Source organism: Balaenoptera borealis (genome assembly GCF_965194805.1).
Source record: "Balaenoptera borealis genome assembly, chromosome: 20".
Classification (NCBI taxonomy): Eukaryota; Metazoa; Chordata; class Mammalia; order Artiodactyla; family Balaenopteridae; genus Balaenoptera; species Balaenoptera borealis.
In genome coordinates this window covers 10,847,643-10,870,667 of record NC_138879.1, presented here as the reverse complement: position 1 = coordinate 10,870,667, position 23,025 = coordinate 10,847,643, and the positions used below count along the sequence as shown (strand labels likewise).

The 23,025-nt window shown below is 56.8% G+C and overlaps 1 protein-coding gene across 4 annotated transcripts in view; it reads left to right on the top strand.

Moving 5' to 3' along the window:
* Window positions 1–8,322, top strand: part of TBC1D16 (TBC1 domain family member 16) — an 83,672-nt gene extending 75,350 nt beyond the window's left edge. For all 4 annotated transcript variants that reach the window (XM_082372812.1, XM_082372813.1, XM_082372810.1 and 1 more), the window contains exons 11-12: window positions 1,814–1,960; window positions 2,845–8,322. In XM_082372812.1, the coding sequence (XP_082228938.1) occupies window positions 1,814–1,960; window positions 2,845–3,093 (396 nt within the window). In that variant the 3' untranslated portion in view covers window positions 3,094–8,322. The remainder of the gene's footprint in view (window positions 1–1,813; window positions 1,961–2,844) is intronic.
* The last annotated feature ends 14,703 nt before the right edge of the window (window positions 8,323–23,025 follow it).

Here is a 23,025-nt window from a genome sequence, read left to right as displayed (position 1 = left end):
TCCGCTCCTTACTAACGTCAAAGAAGGATTACGTCTGATAGAAGTGAGTCTGAAGAAATGTGCTGCTGCTGCCACAGGCTGTCTGTATTCATCCATCCTCACCCACCTCCTGCCCCTGCTCCCACCCCGGCCCAGGTCTGGGCTGCGTTTCCTGCGTGGATTAGCGTGCTCGACGTGTACTGCAGGGTGGAATCAAGGAAGCATTGGCAAGCATGGTCCAAAACACTGGATCACATTTAAAAAAAAAAAAAAAATTGTGTCCACTTTGCAAAGCCTCATTGCATGTTTTTCCAGCAGCAAGTTTGCCACCCTCGTGACATCACATTTAGGCTAATGTTACAAGTGAACTCAGAGCATTACCCAACAAATGGGGCCATTTCTCAGGCTAAATTTAGCCACATTTGGCCCCACCACTTGATCAAATTAGTGGCAGGAGATTGGAAGGGGGTGGGTAGGATGATTGTAGTGGGCGTAGGCTAATTCATTAGAGTGAGCTCGTGGAGAGGGGGGTGGTCACGACCAGCTGCTTTAACTTTTAAAGTGTCCCCAGAGTGAGAAAGGCTCTATTTCATTCATTTATGATACTTCTAGTTTGCCCCCAGGGGCTGGGCTGCCCTGGGCCTTGTCCAGTGAACTGGGATTAGTCCCGTACTGCCATCCAGCCCCATTTAGAATGTGCCCCACGTTTTCTGCCCCAGAGTCCTCTCTGAGAGGAGGTAGACATGCACCTTCCTCCGTCCCCACCCCCACCCCCAACCCACCGCCAACCCTGGCCACAGTTCAAATAGCTGCAGAAGGATCGTTCTGAGCCGCAGCAAGACCATTCCGGATTAATTCAGAGGAAGGGGCTGGGCAACCTGGGAATGGTCTCTTCAGAGTGGGTGGGGTGTGGGGTGTTTGCTGCCCATAACTTCTGCCCGCATCCAGGGCTCCTCCCGACCCTGTTTGCAAAGGAACAAAGTTCTGTCTGGCTGGGTGGCCGACGTCAGGAGACTAAACACAGGCTTCCTGGTGGTCCTTGTCCTTCCTCTGCCCCCGGGAGCAAGTGTGACTCAAAGGCGGTGTGCCCTCAAAGTGTCCGGGCCGGAGCGCGCACAGGATGTACCCCCGTCAGGACCCAGTGCCGGCTTCCTGCTGTGGGCCAGGCCTTCCTTGCTGGGTAGTCATATGAGGCAGCCTCCAAGGAAGACAGCGGAGTCCTCGATGGGCTCTGTAAAGCTGGTTAAAGATAGTGGGCTCATCGTAGGGAGCTCCATGGGGACCATCGGGATCTGCCGTGCTCTGCTCTGAGGCTCTTCTCCCCACTTTCTTATCAACAAACCTAAGAGTCGTCTCTGGGGCATGAGTTGGGACGTTTGGCCTGGAGGCAGGAGAACAATGAGCAGTGGGTGGCTGCCAGAAAGTTCTTTCTCACTGGCGTGTTCCGTGACCCACTGGAGCGTGTTCTGACGCACCGTCTCTCAAAACCCCAGAATGGGCACGGGCCAGCCTTCAGAGGGGCGTGTTCTTTGCCCCTGTGCTGGAAAGCCTCCCGGAGGGCTCCCCGAAGGGTAACAGCAGCCCGCGGGTGGCCAGCGGCAACATCGCCCCTTTGTGTGTCACAGCAGCCTTTGGATGGAGGTGCTCACACTGGCCGTTTGCAGGTGGGGAAACTGAGGATGAAGGAGGCTACTGGGCTTGCCCAGGGCCGCATGAACCCAGACGACCTCACCCCGGAGCCCTTACCCCGCACCTCTGCACTTGGCCTCTACCTGCAGGCAGGGCCTGGGGCTGGGTCAGGGGCCTTATCTGAACCCACTCTCTTCCCCCCAAGACGGATTACTTCCACCTTTTCATCTGTGTGGCCATTGTGGCCATCTACGGGGATGACGTCATTGAGCAGCAGCTGGCCACCGACCAGATGCTTCTGCACTTTGGAAACCTGGCCATGCACATGAATGGGGAGCTTGTTCTCAGGAAGGTGAGTGTGGCCCCTACATGCAGGCCCGCCCTCCCATATACAGAGCCCCACCCCTTCACTTCCAGAGCTCCGCCCGCATGCAGCCCCCCCACAAGCCCCGCCCTCCACATCTGCAGAGCCCTGCCCACACACAGAGCCCCACCCCTTCACTTCCAGAGCCCCGCCCCCACACTCCAGCCACCCTGGGAGCTCCTGACCAAGGCCCAGTGGTCAGCATGTCTGGCAGCTGCTCAGGGTTCCCATCAGGCCCTGGCAAAAGAGGTCTCTCTCCTCATGGACTGAACAGATTACCCGGTTTGATAGACAGGTCCTCCACCTGGGGTACCTCACTCCTAGCCCAGAGCCAGGAAAACTGAGCAGGAGGCTTAGGGAGGGGAGGTGGCCACTTTTCATCCAAAGTTAGTGGAATAAAGGGGGCCTTTGCCACCTCCCCGCTTCCCAGGCTCCTGCTGGAGACTGCTTCTTAAAGCTCTCTGGTGTCTCCTGGGGGGGCAGTGAGGAGGGCCTGGGGTCAGGGTGGGGTGGGTAGGAAGGGGGTGGTGGAAACAGACCCTGCAGGGCGGAGAGGTGGAGCCGTGGGGCCAGGCCGAGCCAGGGAGGGGCAGGGTGGGCCCTGTGCCGCTTTTGCCTGCCCTGTTCACCCTCCATATGAAGGCCGTTGGGGGAGCCTTCCTTGTGTCAAGCCACATGGGAGCACTGCTCCGGGAACCATGTGAGTCCCGTCCCTCAGCTGGATCATGGTGTGGAAAGGGACGGGGCAGGCAGAGTCCTCGCCCTGACCTGGCACAGGGTGAGCCCTTGGGCGCTGGCTATTGCTGCCCTTGCTCTTGGGCCACTGGCTGTCCCCCAACCCCCTCGTCACTGCCTGTCCTCTCTGTTTGCAGGCAAGGAGTTTGCTCTATCAGTTTCGCCTCCTGCCACGGATCCCCTGCAGCCTGCATGACCTGTGCAAGCTGTGTGGGACTGGCATGTGGGACAGTGGTTACATGCCCGCCGTGGAGTGCACAGGCCAGCACCCGGGGTCTGAGAGCTGCCCCTATGGGGGCACTGTGGAGACGCCTTCGCCCAAGCCCCCCAGAGAAGGCAGGAAGGGCCCAAAGACGCCCCGCGAAGGCTTCGGTTTCCGCAGATAGGTTGGGCTCCCTGTGCTAGATGAGGGGTGAGGGAACCTCAGCCAGGTCCCAAGCATGGGGGAGGGGGTGGGGATAGGCTTGGAGGGGATGGGATGGTAGAAACGGAAGGAAAATGCCCTTGGGCGGCATGAAGGGAAACTTTTCATATTAAGGACAAAAGCGGAGTCCAGAAGTGACAGAAGTGAAACCCGCCAGCTGCCCAGAGAAAAGTCACCTCCCAAAAAAGCGGGACTAGAATGCACGGCCATCCCACCTGGAGACGCAGGCTGGCTGGGTTCTCGTGTTGCCTGCCTTTGATGGATCTCGACACGTCCCAGGAATTCCTCCAGCTTCATCAGCCACCGAAGGGTATTGCCAGGCATTGGGAAAGGCAGAGACAGAAGGAGAGGTCTTGTGCACCCACCAGTGCCGGGGAGTGCAGAACAAGGGGGTCCTGTCCAGGCCCAGAGACATCTTTGCAAGCCGGACACACCCGCCTCATCAGGCTTCATTATCTGAAAGAACCAAACATCCTCCACAGCTTCTCCAGCTGCAGCTGCAAAGCTGATGTGAAGACATCTGCCCCCCATCCCCCCCCCAAAAAAAGCCCCACTGATTTCAGGGTAAAGAGGTGTAAGAGCAGGGGGCTGGGGGCTTTCACACTGTCCATTTCAACATCCTGTCCTCTTGGCATGTGAAGGAATCTGCTGCCCGTGAGCCTGAGCACAGGCTGTTGAAGTGTTGGATTCCTCTCCCTGTGTTGGGGAATGTCTGCATTTGGCATTGTTTAAGGCCAACCTCACCAAATACTGCAACCAACTGGGGTCTGGATGGGTTGAGGTGTGCGTGTGTGCACACAAAATCCTCTGAAGGGAATCTGCAATGTTTGAGGGAAGGTTATTATATTAACTGACCAACCAAAACAAAGGCACCTGAAAGTGCTAGAAAGACTCCCACTTCCCTGCAGGGCCTGCATTCTGCCATGAATGCCAGTCTTCTGTAAGTCAGCTTCTCAGGTGGTTGGACGCAAGAGTGGCCACAGTACAGTAGCCATCACTCAGGGCACCTCTGCTTTCTGTGTGGGAACCAGGTCTTCCCAGCAAGCTCTCCCTGCTCCCAAAGATTCTCATCAGTAGCTCCTTCTGGGATTTAGAGAAGGACAGATAAGGGCATGGGAGGGCTCCCAGCCAGTGTAAAGTGGTGGAGCCAATTGCACAGGAAGCCGCCTCTTGAACTGGCAGGAGCAAGGAGCCTGGAATCGTTCCTTGAATCCTCCTGCACATTCTTCTGGGGAGAAAAATCCTTGACGTGCTGAGAGTCATCGTGGAGACACAGCCCGACTAAGGCTTCTTCCTGCTCTCAGCTTTTCTCACTGAGAGTTGACGCTGCTGGATGGCGCCACTTTAAAAAGATGTTTATCAACAGGAAAGAGGAAGTTATCAGCCTCCTCCCTTCTCAGCTTCTCTCTTCTCCATGAGCCCAAGTCCTCCAGCAGGCAGGAGACTGACACTGGTACTTCCAAGTTCCTGGCCCCTCTGTCCAAGAGCCTTTTGGAGACACCATCCTGGAGCTCCATCAGTGCCCAGATCTTAGGGTACTGACCATTATAGTCCAGCAGCAAGGTCCAGGCTGGATGGGGGTAGACTTCTGCTCTGCTTCTGCGGAAAGAAGATTGCCTTTCCATCCGGAGGATGGCTCCTGATCCATTATGGAAATGGCTTGAGTTACCCAGGCACTATGTTGACCCTCCTCTAGAGACCACATCCCCATGAGCAGGCATAACAGTTACCCATTGCCACAGTAATGCTACATAACAAATAGCCCCCAAACATGGTGGCCTCAGATAGCACACACTTACCTAGCACATGAGTCTGTGGGGCAGCAGCTCAAGCTGGGCATTTCTGGTCTGGGTTGGGCTTGCTCCCATGCCTGGAGCTGTTAAGTCCCAGGGGGGTGCTCACACATGTAGAAGTGTGTAGAGGTCAGACTTGGCTCTGCTCTGTGCCTCTTGCATCCTTCCCGCAAGCCAGTCCTGGCCAAGGCAAAGGTGCAGAATCAGAAGTGTACAGGTACCTTCCCAAGCATTGACAGATGCCACCCCTGCTGCCACCCCAATGGCCAAAGCAAGTCACATGGCCAGACTCAGCATCTAGGGATGGGGAAATGGACCCTCCCCTGCAGTAAGAGAAGTGACATGGCAAGGGGCTGGGGATTCAGGGAGGGGGTGAGGAACTGGGCGGCTGGTACGGGGCTGGAAGAGTCTACCAGCACCACAACAAAGTCCTGATCCAGATAACACTGTTTTGGAACTCACCTTCTACCAGGGGCGTGACTTCCCCTGAAGGGGCAGGAGATGCCTAAGAGGAGAAAGAGTGCTCCCCCCTCATCCTCTGTAGCAGAAGAACGTCCATGCATTTTACAGTACCTTGTGCCTTTGGGCTGCTGTGTGTGGGGTGGAGGGAGAGGGGTCCCAGGCTCCCTCACTTTGGAGGGTCCTGGGTGGAAAGCACTCATTCTGAACCTCCCAGCTCCCACAGCCCCTCACCCCCACGGCTCCCCATGACCCTCCCACCTCTCACCCTATGGGCTGGGTGAGGTCCAGTGAGATCTGGGCCTCTTGGAGCAGCCAGGACTTCGAAAGCTGAAGACCTGGGTGTGTGGGCTCTGCGAGGTCCCGCTGCTCCGGAGGGATGGAGAAGGCCCGCCCCTGCATGGCTCCCTTAATCTGGATGCAATTAGAGGAAACCAGCCAAAAACCCTGCGGCAGCTGTTGCCCCAGGATTATTCCCAGCCAGCAAAAGGCATTAGGGTGATAATTCAGTCATTAGACTTTTAGCCTTCCCACCGCCAGAACGTGCAAATACAGGATAATCAGCCCAGCACGGCCATCCTCGGTGATACTGCTTATTTAACCCATTTTTTAAAAATGACACTTAATGTTATTGGCTGGGGTGCGTGTGCACGCATACTTAAAAGTTTCCCCGCCGCTAATGTCTGTGCTGACGTTACGTGATGTCGTCGGGGCCTCTGGGAGGAGAGGGCACCTTTGATGTGCATGTGCTGGCACAGAGAGGGCAGTGGGGCAGGGACTCACCAGCCCAGTGGGGGTTCACCCTCTCAGGGAAGGGGGATGATGGCAGGATGAAGCTGGGTGTGGGGAAGGTGGGGATATAGTGGGGTCAGGGTCTAGTTAAGTGCAGAGGGGAACAGTGTGCTATTCCAGAAGGTTCTGACTTAAGTCCCAGCAGGGGAGACTTGGAACTCACAAGTCAAGGGAATTGGAGTTCTTGAGCCAATTAGAGGGGTAGGCATAGGCAGGCTGGGAGGGGTCTCCAGCCCATCTCTGCAGAGGAGGAGGGTCTGCAGTCCAGAGGGCAGTTCCTTTGGTGGCCTTGGTCTGGATGCCATCAGCGAGCAGCGCCGTGTTGTCCTGATTGGCTAAGTGTCAGGCAGGACAGAGATTTTTGAATCCAGGACCTTTGAGTTTTCCATAAAATCGTGCTGGGGGCAGACAGCTGGACAGGATGAAGATGCTGGTCCTGAAACGAGGGCAGTGGCTGGCAGAGGTCACCCAGCTCTGACCTTTGATGGGTGGATGTAGGAAATAGGGCAAGATCTGTGGACCACAGTGGGGGACCTCTGTGGCTCTCCCCTCGGTTTTTTGTGAGGTCCCTCTGAGCTCTCTTGTCTGCTTCTTGTTTGGTAGAAGTAGCTGGGAGGAGGGCAGCCCCCAGGGTGGTGGGAATCTGCTCATGGCTGTGCCCTGCACCTGCGGAAGCTTCCATCCTCTGTTTGGCCTCCCCTCCCCCATGCCGGGAGGCTGGAGGGTGGCAGGAGCACCTGGGTTCACCCGGCCGAGAGAAGGAAGCCTCTTCCAGCTTGTCTGCCCAGCAGAGGCCCCCAGAGGCTGCCCTGCCTCAGAGGAAGGGGGAGGAGTTTCCCTGGGAAACCCCACACACACGTGCAGAGGTGCAGCCCTAGACCGGCCTGCAAGCTGTGCCACAAACCCATAGCAAAGGGAAGGAGCCTGCGGGTCTGGCCTGAGGCCGGGCGCTTCCTCTGGAGACCCTGGGGAACCAGATGGCCCAGGATCTGATTAGCCCTGGGTTTCTAAGCCAGGCTGCAAGGCTGTCCCTCGAAGTGAAAGCATTCTGTCCCTGCCGGTCCTTGGCTCAGAGGGAACTGCCCCCAAAGCTGTGAAGCTCAAGGACAGGGCTCCCCCACAGAGGCTGCACGGTGCTGCACGGAAGGAAGACGCTTACCTAGGGGTCAGGAACCTGGTTCTTGTCCTGCCTCTGACCCTTCCCAGGTACGTGACCTTCCTGCCCTCTGAGCCTCGGTTCCGTCATCTGTAGAATGAGAACGGCGCTGCCCTCCCAGCCCACCTCACAGGACTGCCGTGGGGACTCTCCAGGTGAAGGTGTCATGAAGATGGTGTACCAGCCCCAGGGGCTTCACCTGCCACTCAGGGAAGAGACCACTGACCTTGGCCTTGCAGCCTTGGCGGAAAGGCGGCATGCTCCCAACCCGAGAGCTCGCCCTGCTTTGAGAGTCAGCAAACCTGCTCCCTTCTACACGTCCACTTTGCTGCATGTCCCCGACTAAGGGGGACCTCTCTGTGCCTCTTCTATGAAATTCACCCTGTGCCACCCCACTCCTGCCATGAGGAAAACCAACCATAAGCCATGACCTTGGTGACCCCAAGAGATGTGTCTGTGTGCCGTGTGCCCAGCTCTGCATCAGGGATGAGGTCCAGGCCTCGGACCCCCACGGCTGTGAAACCCACTCAAGCGGGGGGCTGTGGCCTCCTGGGTCAGGCTGTAGAGACTGGAGAGGGGTGTCCCTGGGCCTCTTGGGGGCAGGGTGGGCATGCAAACAGCCTGCAGGCATCTGGCCGTTAAACACATTGTGCTGAATTTCGAGGTAGGAAAGTACATTTCAAGTTCAGAGATCAAGTCACTTGGTCATCTTCTTTCCAGCACCTTGTGTTAGTCAGAGGGCAGGGTTTCTGTTGTTTAAGGGAAAGTTTAATGAAATTCCCACCATTACCAAGAGATTACTGATGTCCGTGGCTAGGGATTCGTTCTCTGTATTTCATTTTGTTTTCTTTTTTAAATACAATCGCCCACTGGTCAGGCCATGCCCCAGGCTTGGGACTGGCCACCCTGACCCCTGGGGCCACAGCCCCCACTGTGCTTCTGGCTCTCATGGATTCCACTGCAAAGTAAATAAAATCATATTGACAACAAACATACGCTCTACGGCGCCTCTAAGGAAAAGGTCCGGTGAGGTTTGTTAGGCCAGAATGTGGCAGGTTCCAGTGCTGGGTGAAGAGGGCTCCCACAGAAGAGCAAGGAGGGCCAGAGGGCTGGCCAGTGGCACAGCAGGCCCTGGTCTGGGGAGCCTGGCTGCAGGCCCAGGGGTCCATCAGGCATCTGAAGGGGACGGGCGCTGGGCCTGCAGCGGGGAGGAGCTGCTTGCCTCCAAGGTGGAGAGGTAGTAGGAAAGTGCCCGTGAACCCCAGTGACCGGGGGCCCCAAGACCGGCCCCAGCACCTGGAAACACACAGTGTTTTATTGAGACTTGGCTGCCAGGGCTCTGATTTCAGGAAAAGCTGAAGCCTTGCATTTGTGACCTTTTTACGGAGGCAAAGAAAATGAATTTGACCTTGTTAAGGGTGGGATTTAAAGGAAGAATTCAGGCATCAGCTTCTCTCATCTCCATGCCCTGGAGCCTACTACAGGGAACACGCCCCAGGGATTACAGGGAGGTGGGCAAGGGGGCTGGGGCCTGTCCTGGTTCTCCTGGACCGTGCTGGTGGGTGGAGGGCTCAGCCCTAACACAGGGCCTGTGGGATTGCGAGCTGGTTTTCTGTGGTTGTGTATGTACCTTTCTGTCCTTTTGCCTGAGAGGGGAGGAGGGTGCATGTGCTGCCCTCCGTAATGTCTGCACCCCTGGGGGTCTCGTGTCTGCAGGGTCTGTCTCATCCTCCACCCACCTGGCCTTGGCTGAGACGACAGAGAGCTTTGTCACCACTTCTCTGCAGGCCAGGGGTGCCCCTGCCTGAGGCTGGCTGGCCACGTGGCCAGGAGGGGCAGCAGGCCCAGCTGATGCATCAGCTGCCGTGCCTGGCTGGTGGCTCCACTTAGAGAAACCGTCTCTGTCCTTTTGGGAGTGGGAGGCGCTGCTTCCCCCTCATGCCTGGCCCTAACCTGGGATCTGAAGTCACCCCTGACGGCCGAGTGCAGATAGAGAGGGAGCTTGGAGTTCAGGGGCACCAGCCCTACCATCACCACCCTCCAGGGCACGGCTGTGGGTCAGTTCGTCCTCAGAAAGGGGCAGTCCCACCCCACAGAGCAGCCCTGCAATGGGTCGAGGCCCATTGTGGCCCCCACCTTGGGCCATGGCCCTGCCCGAGAGGGCCTTTCAAACCTGTCAGGCGGCTGGTTTCCTGGGTCTGGCCCAACCAGGATACTCTACCAGGTGTTTGTCTTTGCTCTGCTCTAGTTCTCCCATAAATAACGGCCGTGTAGTCACGGGCCCAGGGATGTGCTGCCCTAGAGCGAGACTCTTCAGGGTGGCCCCTGGAAAGACCTGGCCTCTGTTGTCCTGCGGTCCTGAGGGCTGGGCCTGGGAGCAGCTTGTCTGTTGCGGCGCGGAAGGGCCATCTGCACAGCTCGCTTTACACCCCTGCTAGCAGCAGAGACACCCCCGCCCCGCCCCTGGGGCCCATTCACTTCAGAGAGTGAGCGTCCTGTGCACCACCCTAGTCCCATCATTCCTTCATGCATCCATTCAGCAAGCATTCAGCAAGCCCCACCAGGGAGACGGGTACTGTTGTCCCATGGACCTGCTCCAGGGGCCCGAGGCTGAGCACACCAGGTCACTGGGGTTTCTGGGGCGGTCAGCACGTACTCTACAAATGCTCCATGAGCAAAACTGCCTTGCCAGCCCTGGGAGAAGCCACTCAATGTCCGCACTTTTGGGGCCCCCCGGGGCAAACCTTGAACTCCCCGGGTCTGAGTGGCCTTTGGCTGCAGAGACTCAGGTGAGCCAGAAATGTCACTGAGATGATTTTCTTTCAGTCAACTTGAATCCCATTATGAGCCCTGCCAACCCAGTTAAGTCTCAGTTGTTATTGGTGTCTCTCCTTCCCCCCAACACCCACATGAAGACATGCAATGAGCAGGGGTGGGAGGGATCCCACGCAAAACGTGCAGGGGGCTCTCTGCTCCTGGCCCATGGTTGCCACTGAGACACCCTCTGTCCAAACCCAAGCAGCCCATGAGGTCTGGCTCTTTCCTTTGACTGGGGCCCTGGTGCCCAGGCACAGCTGCATCTCTACCCCCATCCTGTCCCTCTTCAGGGAAGCCACCACCACTATACACACACACTCAGGTACACACAGGGCGGGGAGGCCTCAGCCAGCCCCTTTCCCTCCCCGGTTCCATCGTCCACCTCTCTTCAAGGAGCACCAGCTTTTAGAACAGAACCCACAGGAGGCTGGCCACAGGCTCCTTCCCACCACTCAGCAGAAACCTGGAGGGGAAGGAGCACGAGGGCTTGGCAAGCGTGGGAGATGCTTGGAAGAAAAACTACAGTGAGAACAGGGCCCCAATCATCTCTGTGAGTTATTGGGCCACATGAGCGATCTCACTGTTAAAGGGGCTGTGTCTTCACACACCCCCACCTCCTCATGGCCATTGGGGAGGGTCCCACCCAACCACTGCCATGCTCTCTGCAGACTGGAGGACACCTGCCAGTGGCCTCATGGGCCACATTCAGTTGCTGGCCCTGGGACACCCCTAAAGTCATCCCTCCTCCTCAGTGGACCCCCTCCCTCACCTGTGAGGCCCTCCTCTCTCTGCATCTCAAGAGAATAACCAGACCTCTGGGCTCCTGGGGCGTGTACTGTGTAATTTAGATAAAGTGGTTTGAAAATATGCTATTCATTCTCTGAATGTGATAATACGTCTGCCTTGATAGGTCAGATGCCACAAGCTCTTTCATCGGCAGTTTGACACTGAACAAAAGAAAGCACTTTATATTTTGAGTTGTTAGAGAGAATGGCTTAATGGTTTTCTAAATGGTTGTTTGGATGCTGAAATTAAGTTGGTGCAACAGGGGGATAGTGCCACAGGCTGGGTATAGCAGCCCCTCAGGAGGGAGAAACAGGTTCAAAACCCCCTCAACCAGTAAGAGACATGTGCAGTTCAACAAAGTGGGAAACCTTCATCAGGGACCAAACACAAAGTTCACAGGGTTCATTGATTACTGGCCATGAATAAGCACAAATAGAAAAAGACATGGAGGGTCCTAGTGGCCACAAGTTAACGGTTAGTGAGCCCAATTGTCCGGCAATTTTAAAACCTAACAGTAGAATATGGCAATGGGCAAGGCCCAGGAAGCCCTCTGGGATAGGAGGTCAGAGCTTTGGATCAGTTCACTGGAGAACTATGGCCAGTGCCTGTCTGGACACCAGCTACAGGCGGATGGACAGAAGATTCTGAGAGGCACAACAAATGACTAAAACGACCTCAAAGGGTAGAGGACGGGGCCCTGTCCAAATTAAAGACTGAAGGATAGTAAATGTTATCAAGAGTTTATGACTTAATGACGAGAGTGCCAACGAGCTGCTCTCCACTTTTCTGGTGGGGGGAGCTGGGCAGAGGCAATTGTGGTCACACGAGGCGCTGCCAAAGGGCTGGGCTTCAGGAGAGCCACTCTTGAGCCACCGACCTCTTGGTGTCCCATCCCCTCTGCCCTCCAGGACTCTTGGTGTGGACTCGCCCCCTGTGGGAGAAGCCCATCGCTTGCAGGGCTCCTTACTCTGTCCAAGGTGCATGAGCACAGGGAGTGTAAGGGAGTGGGGAGTTCTGGCTGTTCATGTGAGCACAATTGGGAGCCCGCTTTCCGATACGGGGTCTCAGTGTCCTTCTGTAAAAGGAAATCCAAGTGTACTTAAAGCAACCGTCTGAGACAAAGTGGGGGGAGGGGGATGACACAGTGGGGGGAGGGGGATGACAGTCCTCCCAGGGCACTGTCTGGTATCCAGGCCCTGTCCTCTGTTCTGCCCACCTCCTGCCCCCATTGGAAAACTTTAGAAAAAAGGTGCTGGGGACCCTCAGACCTCTGGACAGGTGCCCTCTGGGGGAATCCCACCCACCTACCCAAATGGCAGGGTCTGTTCTATTTCCAGGCACATTCTGCCTTTCTCCAAAGCCCGGGCGTCCTTTGGGTTTTCTGATAAATCCCCAGGTTCTGTCAAATGATTCATTTAGATGGGAGTTCCCCACCCCCATTCTTGGTCTTACTGCTCCACTGGGCCACATGACTGTCTGAGCCAGGCTGATAAATAGCAGCGAAATTTTAGGGCTCAGAGTCAGCAGCCTGAAGCAGAGTGGCAAGGAGCGGGTGGGAGGTGTCCGGTGCACAGGGACGCAGGGGTGAGGGCATTTCCAGGAGAGGTGAACTGCTGCCTTCGAAGAGGGATGAGACAAAGCTCAGCTCTTCCCCATGTTGCCTGGAATGCATACCTCAGAGCTATTGGTGAGGGGGTGGGGTCCTTCAGGGGGGTGAGACCCAGGACCTGGACTTGGGCCAGTGCAGGTAGGAAGAGGCACTGCTCCCACAGGTGTTTCTTCAAGAGCTGGCAGGTGGGACAGCGCAGCAAGTCTGGGAGTTGGTCCCCCCACCCCTGACTTCCAGCCTGCAGTCTCTCCCACCCCCTCCCTGCCTGCTGCATCTGCACCCCTGTCCCATGCAGTGGCCAAAAGGATTCTGCAGAGTTGAATCTTACCAAAAAGGCCACTGTCCTTCCCCTCAATCTGCTGGGCCAGAGTGCAGTCGCCAGGCCAACCCCAAAGAGGTTTCTGGGTCCCCAGAAGAGGGGGAGGCCCCCAGAATCTGAAATGTAGCTATTGGTTCACCAAACCGGCCTGGTCTCCTGAGTCCCTGCACAGACCTCCACTCCCATCATGAGCCTGAAACTGACCCAGAATGCCAAGGTCTGCTTGTAGAGTGAGCTGCTGGGCCCCCAGAAACTGGCTTCGATTAGAGGGGACACACTATCAGAGGGTGTGCCAGTGATGGGTACAGACTCCTGTGGCTGCTGCCCAGGCTGAGGATGGGTACCTAAGAGACTGCCAAAGCCTGGGCAGGACTGAGCTCCCCATAGGGGTTTTCCTTTCCAGAAAACAGGTTCCACAGTTTGGGTGGAAGCCTGCTTGGCATGCCCTGCTCCTAGGGCCTGGGACACCAGGTAGCTTTGCACAAGGCTGGAGGCAGGCTGCACGGGCTCCCCACTCCTGTTCTCAGCTGTCCTGCTGAATCCCAGACACAGGCCTGGCTGTGGGATTCAGCCACACAGTGGCATCTCTGCAAAGCCTGGGATTCTCACCAGGAACTGGTCTCCCAGGAGGGAGGGAGGTGGGCAGGCGCTCCCCTGCCCGCCCACAAGAGGGCTGGGGAACTAGGGTCCCCATGCCTGGAGCCCCCACTGGGACCTGTTCAGAAGGTGGCACGTGTGGGCACAGTGGGGCATCGCTTCCTCAAAAATAATCCTCGGTGCTAATTCCCATTTCCCCAGGAAGAGGGCCAGTGCCTCTCAGATCCATCCCATTTTCTGAAGAAGGGCTTCGTTGCTGCTTCTTTTTTTTTTTTAATTAATTAATTAATTTATTATTTTTATTTTTAGTTGCATGAGTCTTCGCCACTGCGCGTGACTTTCTCTACTTGCGGAGAGCGGGGGCTACTCTTTGTTGTGGTGTGCAGGGTTCTCATTGCTGTGGCTTCTCTGTTGCAGAGCACAGACTCTAGGTACACGGGCTTCAGTAGTTGTGGCGCGTGGGCTCAGTAGTTGTGGCTCACGGGCTTAGTTGCTCCGCGGCATGTGGGATCTTCCTGGACCAGGGCTCGAACCCATGTCCCCTGCATTGGCAGGCGGGTTCTTAACCACTGCGCCACCAGGGAAGCCTGTTGCTGCTTCTTTTGATTTCACACCCAGTGGGCCTTTTCTCCAAGTGGGGGTCCAGGTACGGGGACCCTAGTTGGAGTGTGTGTGTATGGTGGTGGCGGCTTCCCCGCAGAGGGACAGGATGGGGGTAGAGATGCAGCTGTGCCTGGGCACCAGGGCCCCAGTCAAAGGAAAGAGCCAGACCTCATGGGCTGCTTGGGTTTGGACAGAGGGTGTCTCAGTGGCAACCATGGGCCAGGAGCAGAGAGCCCCCTGCACGTTTTGCGTGGGATCCCTCCCACCCCTGCTCATTGCATGTCCTCATGTGGGTGCCCTATGCCGGGCACATGCCTCGGGGCCACCATGTGGATGGGTTCCTGCCCATGTGGTGGGCAGGAAGGGGCACCAAGGGAGAGGGGCAAGCAGGACAGGGAAGTGCCTGGGGCTTCCAGAGGGAGGGGACTTGGGGAATGGAGGCGGCATGAGGGCAGGGGACGGGGGTGGGAATGGGGGAGAGGTGCAGGAGGGCAGGGGACGGGGGTGGGAATGGGGGAGAGGTGCAGGAGGGCAGGGGACGGGGGTGGGAATGGGGGAGAGGTGCAGGAGGGCAGGGGACGGGGGTGGGAATGGGGGAGAGGTGCAGGAGGGCAGGGGACGGGGGTGGGAATGGGGGAGAGGTGCAGGAGGGCAGGGAGGAGGAGGGGCAGCCCCCTCCATCCCTCCCAGGCCCGCTGACCTAATCATATCAGGTGTGCTCCAGATAAATATTAATAACCCGGTGACAGAGGGGATTTGGGATAATCTAATTAAAAGGGCACCATTCAAGCTGGCAGCTTTACTAAGGAATCACTCCCAGTGAAACCCATGAGCCCCCAAGAGGGCCCTAAGAGGGAGAGGAAACGTCCCCCTCCCCACAGCCGCCCACCCAGGGCAGCACGGGCAGGACATGACCTCTGGCAGGGCAGGTGCCTGGCTCCAGTGCCCTCCGAGCCCCACCCCCACCCCGCCCCAACTCATCACTCCCGAGCACCACCCCTGGGCACCAGCCTGAGGCTAGGGCACCCGGCCCCCCATTCCAGCACCGTCACCCTCAGCTCCTCAGCCTCCCCCTCTGCCTATCTGTCTGTCTCTGTGTCCAGCTGACAGTTTCTCTTGACAAAACCTGAACACCCCATGCCCCCCACCATCCTCCAAGTGCAAAGAAAAGGCAACCTCACGGCCTCAGAAGGGCTCCCTGGGTACCTGGCTTTCCCTGGGGGGCACTGGGGCCTCTCAGGAATGCAGACCTGACCTCTGCCAGAGGGCCAGGCCCCGCCGCTGAGAGCTGCCCATTCTTGCCTCGGACAAAGTCCTCATCCCAGGGCCAGAGTGGCCCCGTGCCATGACCCCAGAGTCCAGCCAGCTTGGGAATCTATCTGCCTGATGGGTCCCTTATCATGGGATTCACAGGCTTCCAGGGCCCACTTTCTCTTGAAATCAAGATTTATTGGGGCCCCTCGTGTGAGTTAGTGGTGTTCTTTGGCCTTCGTCAACTTGGCTTGGTCCAGCTGGAGTTAAGAGGAGCTGGGGGCTTCCCTGGTGGCGCAGTGGTTGGGAGTCTGCCTGCTAATGCAGGGGACACGGGTTCGAGCCCTGGTCTGGGAAGATCCCACGTGCCGCGGAGCGACTGGGCCCGAGAGCCACAACTACTGAGCCTGTGCGTCTGGAGCCTGTGCTCCGCAACAAGAGAGGCCACGATAGTGAGAGGCCCGCACACTGCGATGAAGAGTGGTCCCCGCTTGCCGCAACTGGGGGAAGCCCTCGCACAGAAACGAAGACCCAACACAGCCAAAATAAATAAATAAATAATAATTAAAAAAAAAAAAAAGAGGAGCTGGGTACGGGGCAGCTGGGGACGAGGGCAAGTAGAACCCTGAGCCCAGTCGAGGTCCTTCCTGGGCTTTGCCATCCAGCAGCCCAGCCCCCGCCCTCCCCTGGCCCCTGGCCCTGCCCTTGGCAAACAGATGGACAGCCTGTCGGGGCCACTGAGCTTCTGGACTTGAACAGCAGCATCACTGGCTCTTTATTCTGTATTTGGGGTAAACAGATCTCTCTTTCCAGTCCCCACTTTCCCCCTAAGGCTGCCTGCAGGAGAAGCCCGTGGGAGAGGTGGGACGCCGCTGACCATCCACCTGGCTGGGAGGAGGCCTCCTTGGGGAGGCCCAGGAAGAGAAGGGGTTAGTTCATCTAGTACTACTCCAGGCAGGGACTCGATCCTCCCAGCCATGTCCTGTCATCTGGAATACCCCATGGTGGAGAACTTACTACCTGTCAGTAGAAGCTGCTCTTTGGCCGGGAGCCACAGGACCTCTATGTGGACTAAGCAGGCCTGAGGGTGAGGCCAGTGAATAGCAAGGATAGGGGCATTTGGTACACTGACCCTGCAGGGCCCTTTCCATCCATTGTAGCACTCAATACTCACAGCAGCCAGATGGGGGCAGTGCTGGGTTTACCCTGTTTCCTAGAGGAGAAAACAGAGAGGTTAAGTAAGTGGCCCGAGGTCACCCAGCCAGTAGATGGCAGAACGAGGACTGGTACCCAGGTCTTTCTGATTCTCTTTTCCCTGTGCTTGGACAGTCTCTGGCCAAGGGCTTTAGGCCATCCTTCCCCAAGGGAGGGGACATCTGAGCACTGTCCAGTGGGCACATTGAGTCTCAGTTTATCTGACTCTGAACTGAGCTGCTCGTGCTCTCTCTGGTTTCTTCCTCCTGCCCACCCAGGGGATGAAGGGCAGGATGTGTGAGCTGGAGTTGCTTCAGGCATGATGCCTCCCCTCTCTGAGCCTCTGTCTGTGGGGCAGGAGGTTGGTGTGTGATCCCCAACAAGAGGACAGAAGTCCCCACCTCCTCTAGGGGCTCACCTGGCCCCACCCCCTCCACTGGGACCCCAGCACCCAGTAGGAAGGATCCAAGCCCACCCAGACTGAGGCTGCCAGGAGCTGCACCCAGGAGCCAGGTCCTGGAGCTCCATCTCCTGCAGGCTGGTGAGAAACGCACAGGTTCTCTTGCCTGCCAGGCTGGGAGACTTCAGGGTAGAGGGACACACCCAGAGTTGGATATACCCCTGGGCTTGGTCCTGAGATGGGGGAGGAGGCGGGGCCAGGGCCCGAGGGGCAGCTCTGGGATGGAAGGAGGGGCCACTAGTTTCAGAGTCCCCCTTGGGGCAGGGAAGGCGGCCCCTTGAAAAAGGGGGAAGTGAGGACAGGCCCACCTGGAGCCCAGCGGGTCTCAGGGGGCAGAAATGGGGAAGGGCAAGGCTGTGGGGAGTCGATTCTGAAGTAACAGAGGCCATGCCTCTCACTGACTGCTGGGTCCAGCCCCGGCCTCGACTCAACGGGTACAGTGGGGAGAGGGGGAGAGTAAGCTGTGGGTTCTGTCCCAGTCTCCCCAGGTTAATGCCTCAGCTGTAAAATGGGGCCCTTAGCGCCCTCCTCTCAGGGACAATAGTAGTGACCATGCACTGAGCACCTGTTGTATGCCAAAACTCTGGTCCAGGTAAAGGATGGGTTTTCAGGGGAGAAACAGGCTGGGGGAGGGGAGCTGCTTGCCCGAATCCCCAGGGAAGAGTCACAGGCAGATTTGGAACCAGTGGGGTGGGCTCTTGACAACACCCTGCGCCCCTTTCCTCCTCCTGCCTACTTGTTCCCCGCATACAGGGCTGCCTCAGGGGGCCGCTGCCCCTGCTCCCATAGGATGCTGTCAGGTCCGCTGTGTCTATTGCGTGGGGCCCGGAAGGAAGAGACCTGGGCGAGCCCGAGAGATGGGTGTCAGAAAAATCACACAGAGCACATGCAGGAAGCTTGACAAGCTCCGCTGATGGCACAAGGGCCCAGAGGGAGCGATGAGTGTGAGGCTGGGGGACCGGGGGCTGTGAATGAGGGCGCAGCTTCTGCACCCTGGAAGATGCCTGCATCCTGCATCCTACCCATAATGTGGCTTGGCTGCTAGGAGTCACCTCTTCCAGCCATCCTGGAACCGAGGCACGCACACCTGCCTTAAAGGGGTCCCGCATCCCAGGTACCAGGAGGCCAGGTCCGGATCAGAACACAAGAAAGGTGGTTATGCTCACTGGTCATGTCACTCTTCCAGGTTCTCACCCTGACCAGACATGAGAATCACCTGGGGACTTAAAAGCAGGGATGCCTGGACCCCTCCCAGATGTGTGGGGAAGTGGGGGAGGCCCTATCTGTTTGCAGGTTCCCTGGAGCCTCAGAGTGGATAGCCCAGCCCTGCCCGCTAAGGGGGCTGCTCCCCGCTGAAGCCGGGTGCTCCCTCGCTGCCCCTCCCTCCCCTTCCCACCGAAGCTGACCTCTGGGGCTGTGTGGAGGTACCCACCCTCCTCCCCAGGGAGGCACTGGGTGGGAGAATTGGGCACCTGGGACTCCCTGAGGCTCTCTTCACCTCACCCCCACCCCTGCTTTTATATTCTGGAAACCATAGAAGTAGAACCTTCCTGCATCCGCAAGCCTAGAACTTGACAGGTCCACAGACTTGCTGATTTTCCAAAGTGCTGAGCTGGTGTGGCCACAAGATGCTTCACACTCCTTGTAAGAGAAGAATAAGCCCCCGCGTGTCTTTGGCAGCCCCCGGGCCAGCCCTGCCAAACCTGCCCTGCCTGCCCCCACTTCCGCCTTCTCTGGGGCCACTGATGCAGGACTCCTGGACCAGAGCACGCCTGGGGAACCAAGGCTGGACCAGGCGAGGCAAGGGGGCTTTGAGCTGCTCTCGCCTCCCCCCAACTGGGCCTCAAGGCCCAGCCCAACTGTGCCCACATGGTCCCTCCTCTAATCCTCTGTGACCCCCCACAGCACCGCACAGCTTCAGGCCCTGGTCCCCATGAAAAGCAGTGCAAAGATAGACACTGGGTTTCCAGGGGTTACCAGCTTTGGCTCCGAGGCCATCTTTTGTGGGGGCTCCCAGCCCCAGCCCATTTCTAGGCAACATGGGTCTCCCCTAATTTGGACTTTGACTCAAGGAGTGGGTGGGAGGCTGTGTTTACATCTGAATCCCACAGTCCTGCATCCAGCTGTGGGAATCTGGGCACATCACATGACTTCTCTGAACTTGAGTGCCAGCAACCAGGACATTGGTTCTACCTCCCAGAGCTGGCTCCTCTGCCCCCACCCACCACGGCCTAGACTTCCCACCAGGACCCTCAACCTCAGCAGTGAGTCACTGGCATGGCCCCATGGTCCCCACACCCAGCACGGAGCCTGGCCTACGGCAGCCTCACGGTGTTTGAGGATAATAAATTAATAAACAAGGCCCCCTCCCTGATGCTCGGCAAATATTGTCAGAATGAAGGCATGTCACCACCAATACGGACACATGTCAGAGTACACAGACCATAAAAGAGACATGACAAGTGCTGATGGGGTGGATAAGATTAGATCCCAGATGTAGAGGCTGGCTCAGCAGGTCCCCGAGGGGTGCACAGGGTGGAGTCTGAGAACATTCTCGCTGCTCTCCAGAATCCTCCATGCACCGAGGGTCCTTTGGTTCCAATCCAGCATCGCTCGCTGTGTGACCTTGGGCAAGTGGCTTAGCTTCTCTGAGCCTTATACTGCTCCCCTGTAGAATGTGGACCGTAACAGTAACCATCTCTCATACTCATTATGAATTAAATGAAAAGCATGAAGTAACACATAAATCCCGTCACACGTGCCTGGCCTGTTGGAAGCCATCAAACTGCAGCCATGTCATTAGGGTCTTCCTCACATCACGTGGAGTGCACAGCTGCAGGAGTGAGTGAGTGGCTTGTCCCCTTGTCCTCAGCTCTGCTGCCCTGCACAAGCCCCCTGTCACCCATGACCCCGTCTCTGGGCTTCTCCCACCAAGGTCTCAGTGCCTGCCCCAGGGCAGGTGTGAGAGGCAAAGTCCAGGGGACAAGGGACTGCACCGTGGGCCCAGCTCTCTACTGCTCGTCCAGCCCTCACGGCACCCTGCCAACAGGTAGGCAGGCAGTTTCTGGACCATTTCACAGATGAGCAGACGGAGGCACAGAGAGTCTGTGGAACATGCTCATGTCACTTGGCCTGACTGGGGCCGGCCCAGAGGGAACGGGGTTGGGGGGGGTATGTGAACACAGAGGGGCAAAGGGGATGGGTGTCCCCAGGATGGGAAGGCGACCTGGGCCTGGCCACAGCTTGGGGTTGCTGCAAACCTGTGCTCAGCCCCCTTGGTTGGGGAGGGACCACTGTGATACTTGGGTTTCCTACCCCAAGGCAGCACTGGTGCCTGGGCCCCCGTAGACCCTGCTCTGGCTGAGGGGGTGAGTTTCCCAGGAAACAGAAACTGTCTATAGCACAGATCAGCATCTGCTGGATGTGACCCAGGGCTGGGCAGCTAGCAAGGGCTTCCCACAGTCTCATAGGATTTGTATCTTTCACGGGTTTGATTTTCACCTGAGGGACAGGGCTGTCAGAGCATTGTGACTATGGTGGTTTGGCCTCACCAGGTTGGGGGAGGTGGTGGCAGGGGAATGGGGGGTCCCTGGAGCCCCACAGAAGGATGAGGGGATTGTCGGAGCAGGGGCACCTCCTCAGGAAGGTCGCATATTTCTGGGGGAGGGTCAGGGAAGTTGGGCCAAGGCCTCCAACCTGGGGAAGGGACTCAGTGACACTGGGCGTGACAGGGTTGCTGGCCAGAAGCTACCATGCTGGGGGAGGGGCATTGGAGTCCTAAACCTGGGAGGCTGGTATTGACCTAAAACAATAAAATAGCCAGTTATTTTACCAGCAAAATGGGTTTCTTTGGGAATGGCAAAGAATTGCAGTTTGAGGCGTGCAATCCACGGCAAACCACAGGCAAGACCGGGGAACAAACCAGGGGCACCTTCTTTTATAGAGGAGAAGCCCCCGCCCACCCCACAGGCTGTTATAAACAAAGAGCTCATTGGAGGAAACTAGGAGTTGGAAGTGTTGTGGCTTTTCATTGGCTAAGTTGTGACAGTCTCTCATTGGCTGGGCTGTTGCCAGGCAGAGAGAAATCCTTCCTTCCTCTGCTGGGTAGAAAAGTAGTAACCTTCTTCTTGTTGGAGATGCCAGGTACTCTCTTCTTGTTGGGTCTGCAACTAACGCTGAATAGACCATGAGAACTCCCTCTCTGGCCTCCCAATCCCACTTTAAATGAGGTTTCTGTTTATTAAATTTCACACCACAGAGCTGAGGGAGGATGCCACAAGGCTTGATTGGAAGTGCTCTCTCTGCCCCCCACAACAGCTCTACGGGCAGTGGAGGTCTCCCATGCCTGTGGCAGTAGTCCGGGGACCCCAGCTGCTACCCACTTCCAGTGGGTGGTTTGTGCCTGCCAGGGAAGAGCCAAGGGCCTGGCACAGTGTAATGACAAGAGCACAAGATTCAGAATAAGGGGGGCCCTGAGTTTCTGGGCCACAGTGGTTAGTCTACACAGTGAGGGGCTTGGGCTGAAGTGAATGCTTTTGGGGCCCCTAAATGTGACAGGGACCAGCCAGGCACTCTCAGTTATTCCTCCTAGTGGCCATACAGGGTAGGGCTATTATTATCCCCATTTCCTAGATTAGGACACTGAGGCACAGAGAGGTTAAGCGACCTGCCCGAGGTCACACAGCTGCTTAGTGACCTGTGCTGGGTCACTGCAGTTCCTCTCGCCCTCACCTTCTGCCCTCTATGTTGCGAATGCCAACGGGAGGATGACAGCTCGAGGACAGGTGTCCCCGGGAAAGATTGGCCAAAATCAGGTCCCAGAATTGGGGAGGGGTGACTCCCACCAGAAAGCACTGAGCAGTGAGCAGGGAGGTAGTATGACCCCCACTGTAATCTGGCCTGGGCCCCACCGATACCATCAGACAATGTCCCAAGGGAGAGAATGCACAAACAAACTGAAAATGACTGAGGACACTCAAGGAGGAGTTCATCCTCCCCACAAATCTGACACCTGAAGGGACAGGCTTATGGGATAAACAGGAGGCAGTGTAACGGGGTTCACATCCCAATCTGTGTGCCTCAGTTTCCTGCCCATCCAAGTAGGAGGAAGTTGCCACCTTCCACACAGGGTGGGTGTGAGGGAGTGAGATAATCGAGGTAAATAAAGCAGGTGCCTGGCACCAAGCAGGCCCTTAAAGGTCCAAAGCTGCTTTAGAGAATTTTGACAAAACCTTCTGAGAGGAAGCAGCCTCTCCGATGTCCTGGTCCCCTGTGGAATGGGCGGAAGATGGGGGAGGGGAGGTGATCGAGCCAGGCCCCCCTTCCTGTTGCCAAGGGGCTGGTCAGCCCGAGGCCTGTCTGAGGCCGGGGGCCTCCTGGAGGGGCTGCTCCCTGACGTTCTCAGCTATCTCTCAGCCTTGAACTTTCTATTCTGTTTTGCAATCAGTTCAGAAAGCGGCATTTCTAAACTCCCTTCTTATCACCGGGAAACTTCTGACACAACAATAGCTGATTGTACTGCTCTCCTGGGTGCGGCTAAATTCCTGGACCGCCCCCCCCATCCCCACCCCCAAGCACACACACCTTTTTTTTTTTTTTTTGGTAGCTTTGGAACTATAATGATGCCATTGTGATTGGTATGGTTAGGTGACAGTGTGAGTTTATTTATTTTATTTTATGTATTTATTATTTATTTATTTATTTTTAACATCTTTATTGGGGTATAATTGCTTTACATTGTTGTGTTAGTTTCTGCTTTATAACAAAGTGAATCAGGAGAGAGGGGGGACCTGGAGGCAACCAGTGAGACAATCAAGGGAAATCTTCTTAGAGAGCCGAAAAGGCATTATCTTGCATAAGTCACCTGGAGATAGCAGCGCCTGGACTGGCTAGATTCGAAAATATGTACTTATTTGTCAAAATACCAATTTTTTTTTCAGTTATTATAATTTTCTCCCCCAGCTCGAGCCCAGCCAGTAGGACTCAGCTGCATAGAGTTGATACAGATTCATCTGAACGTAAAGTAACAACAGGCCGTCAGATAACAACCCTTGGTTGG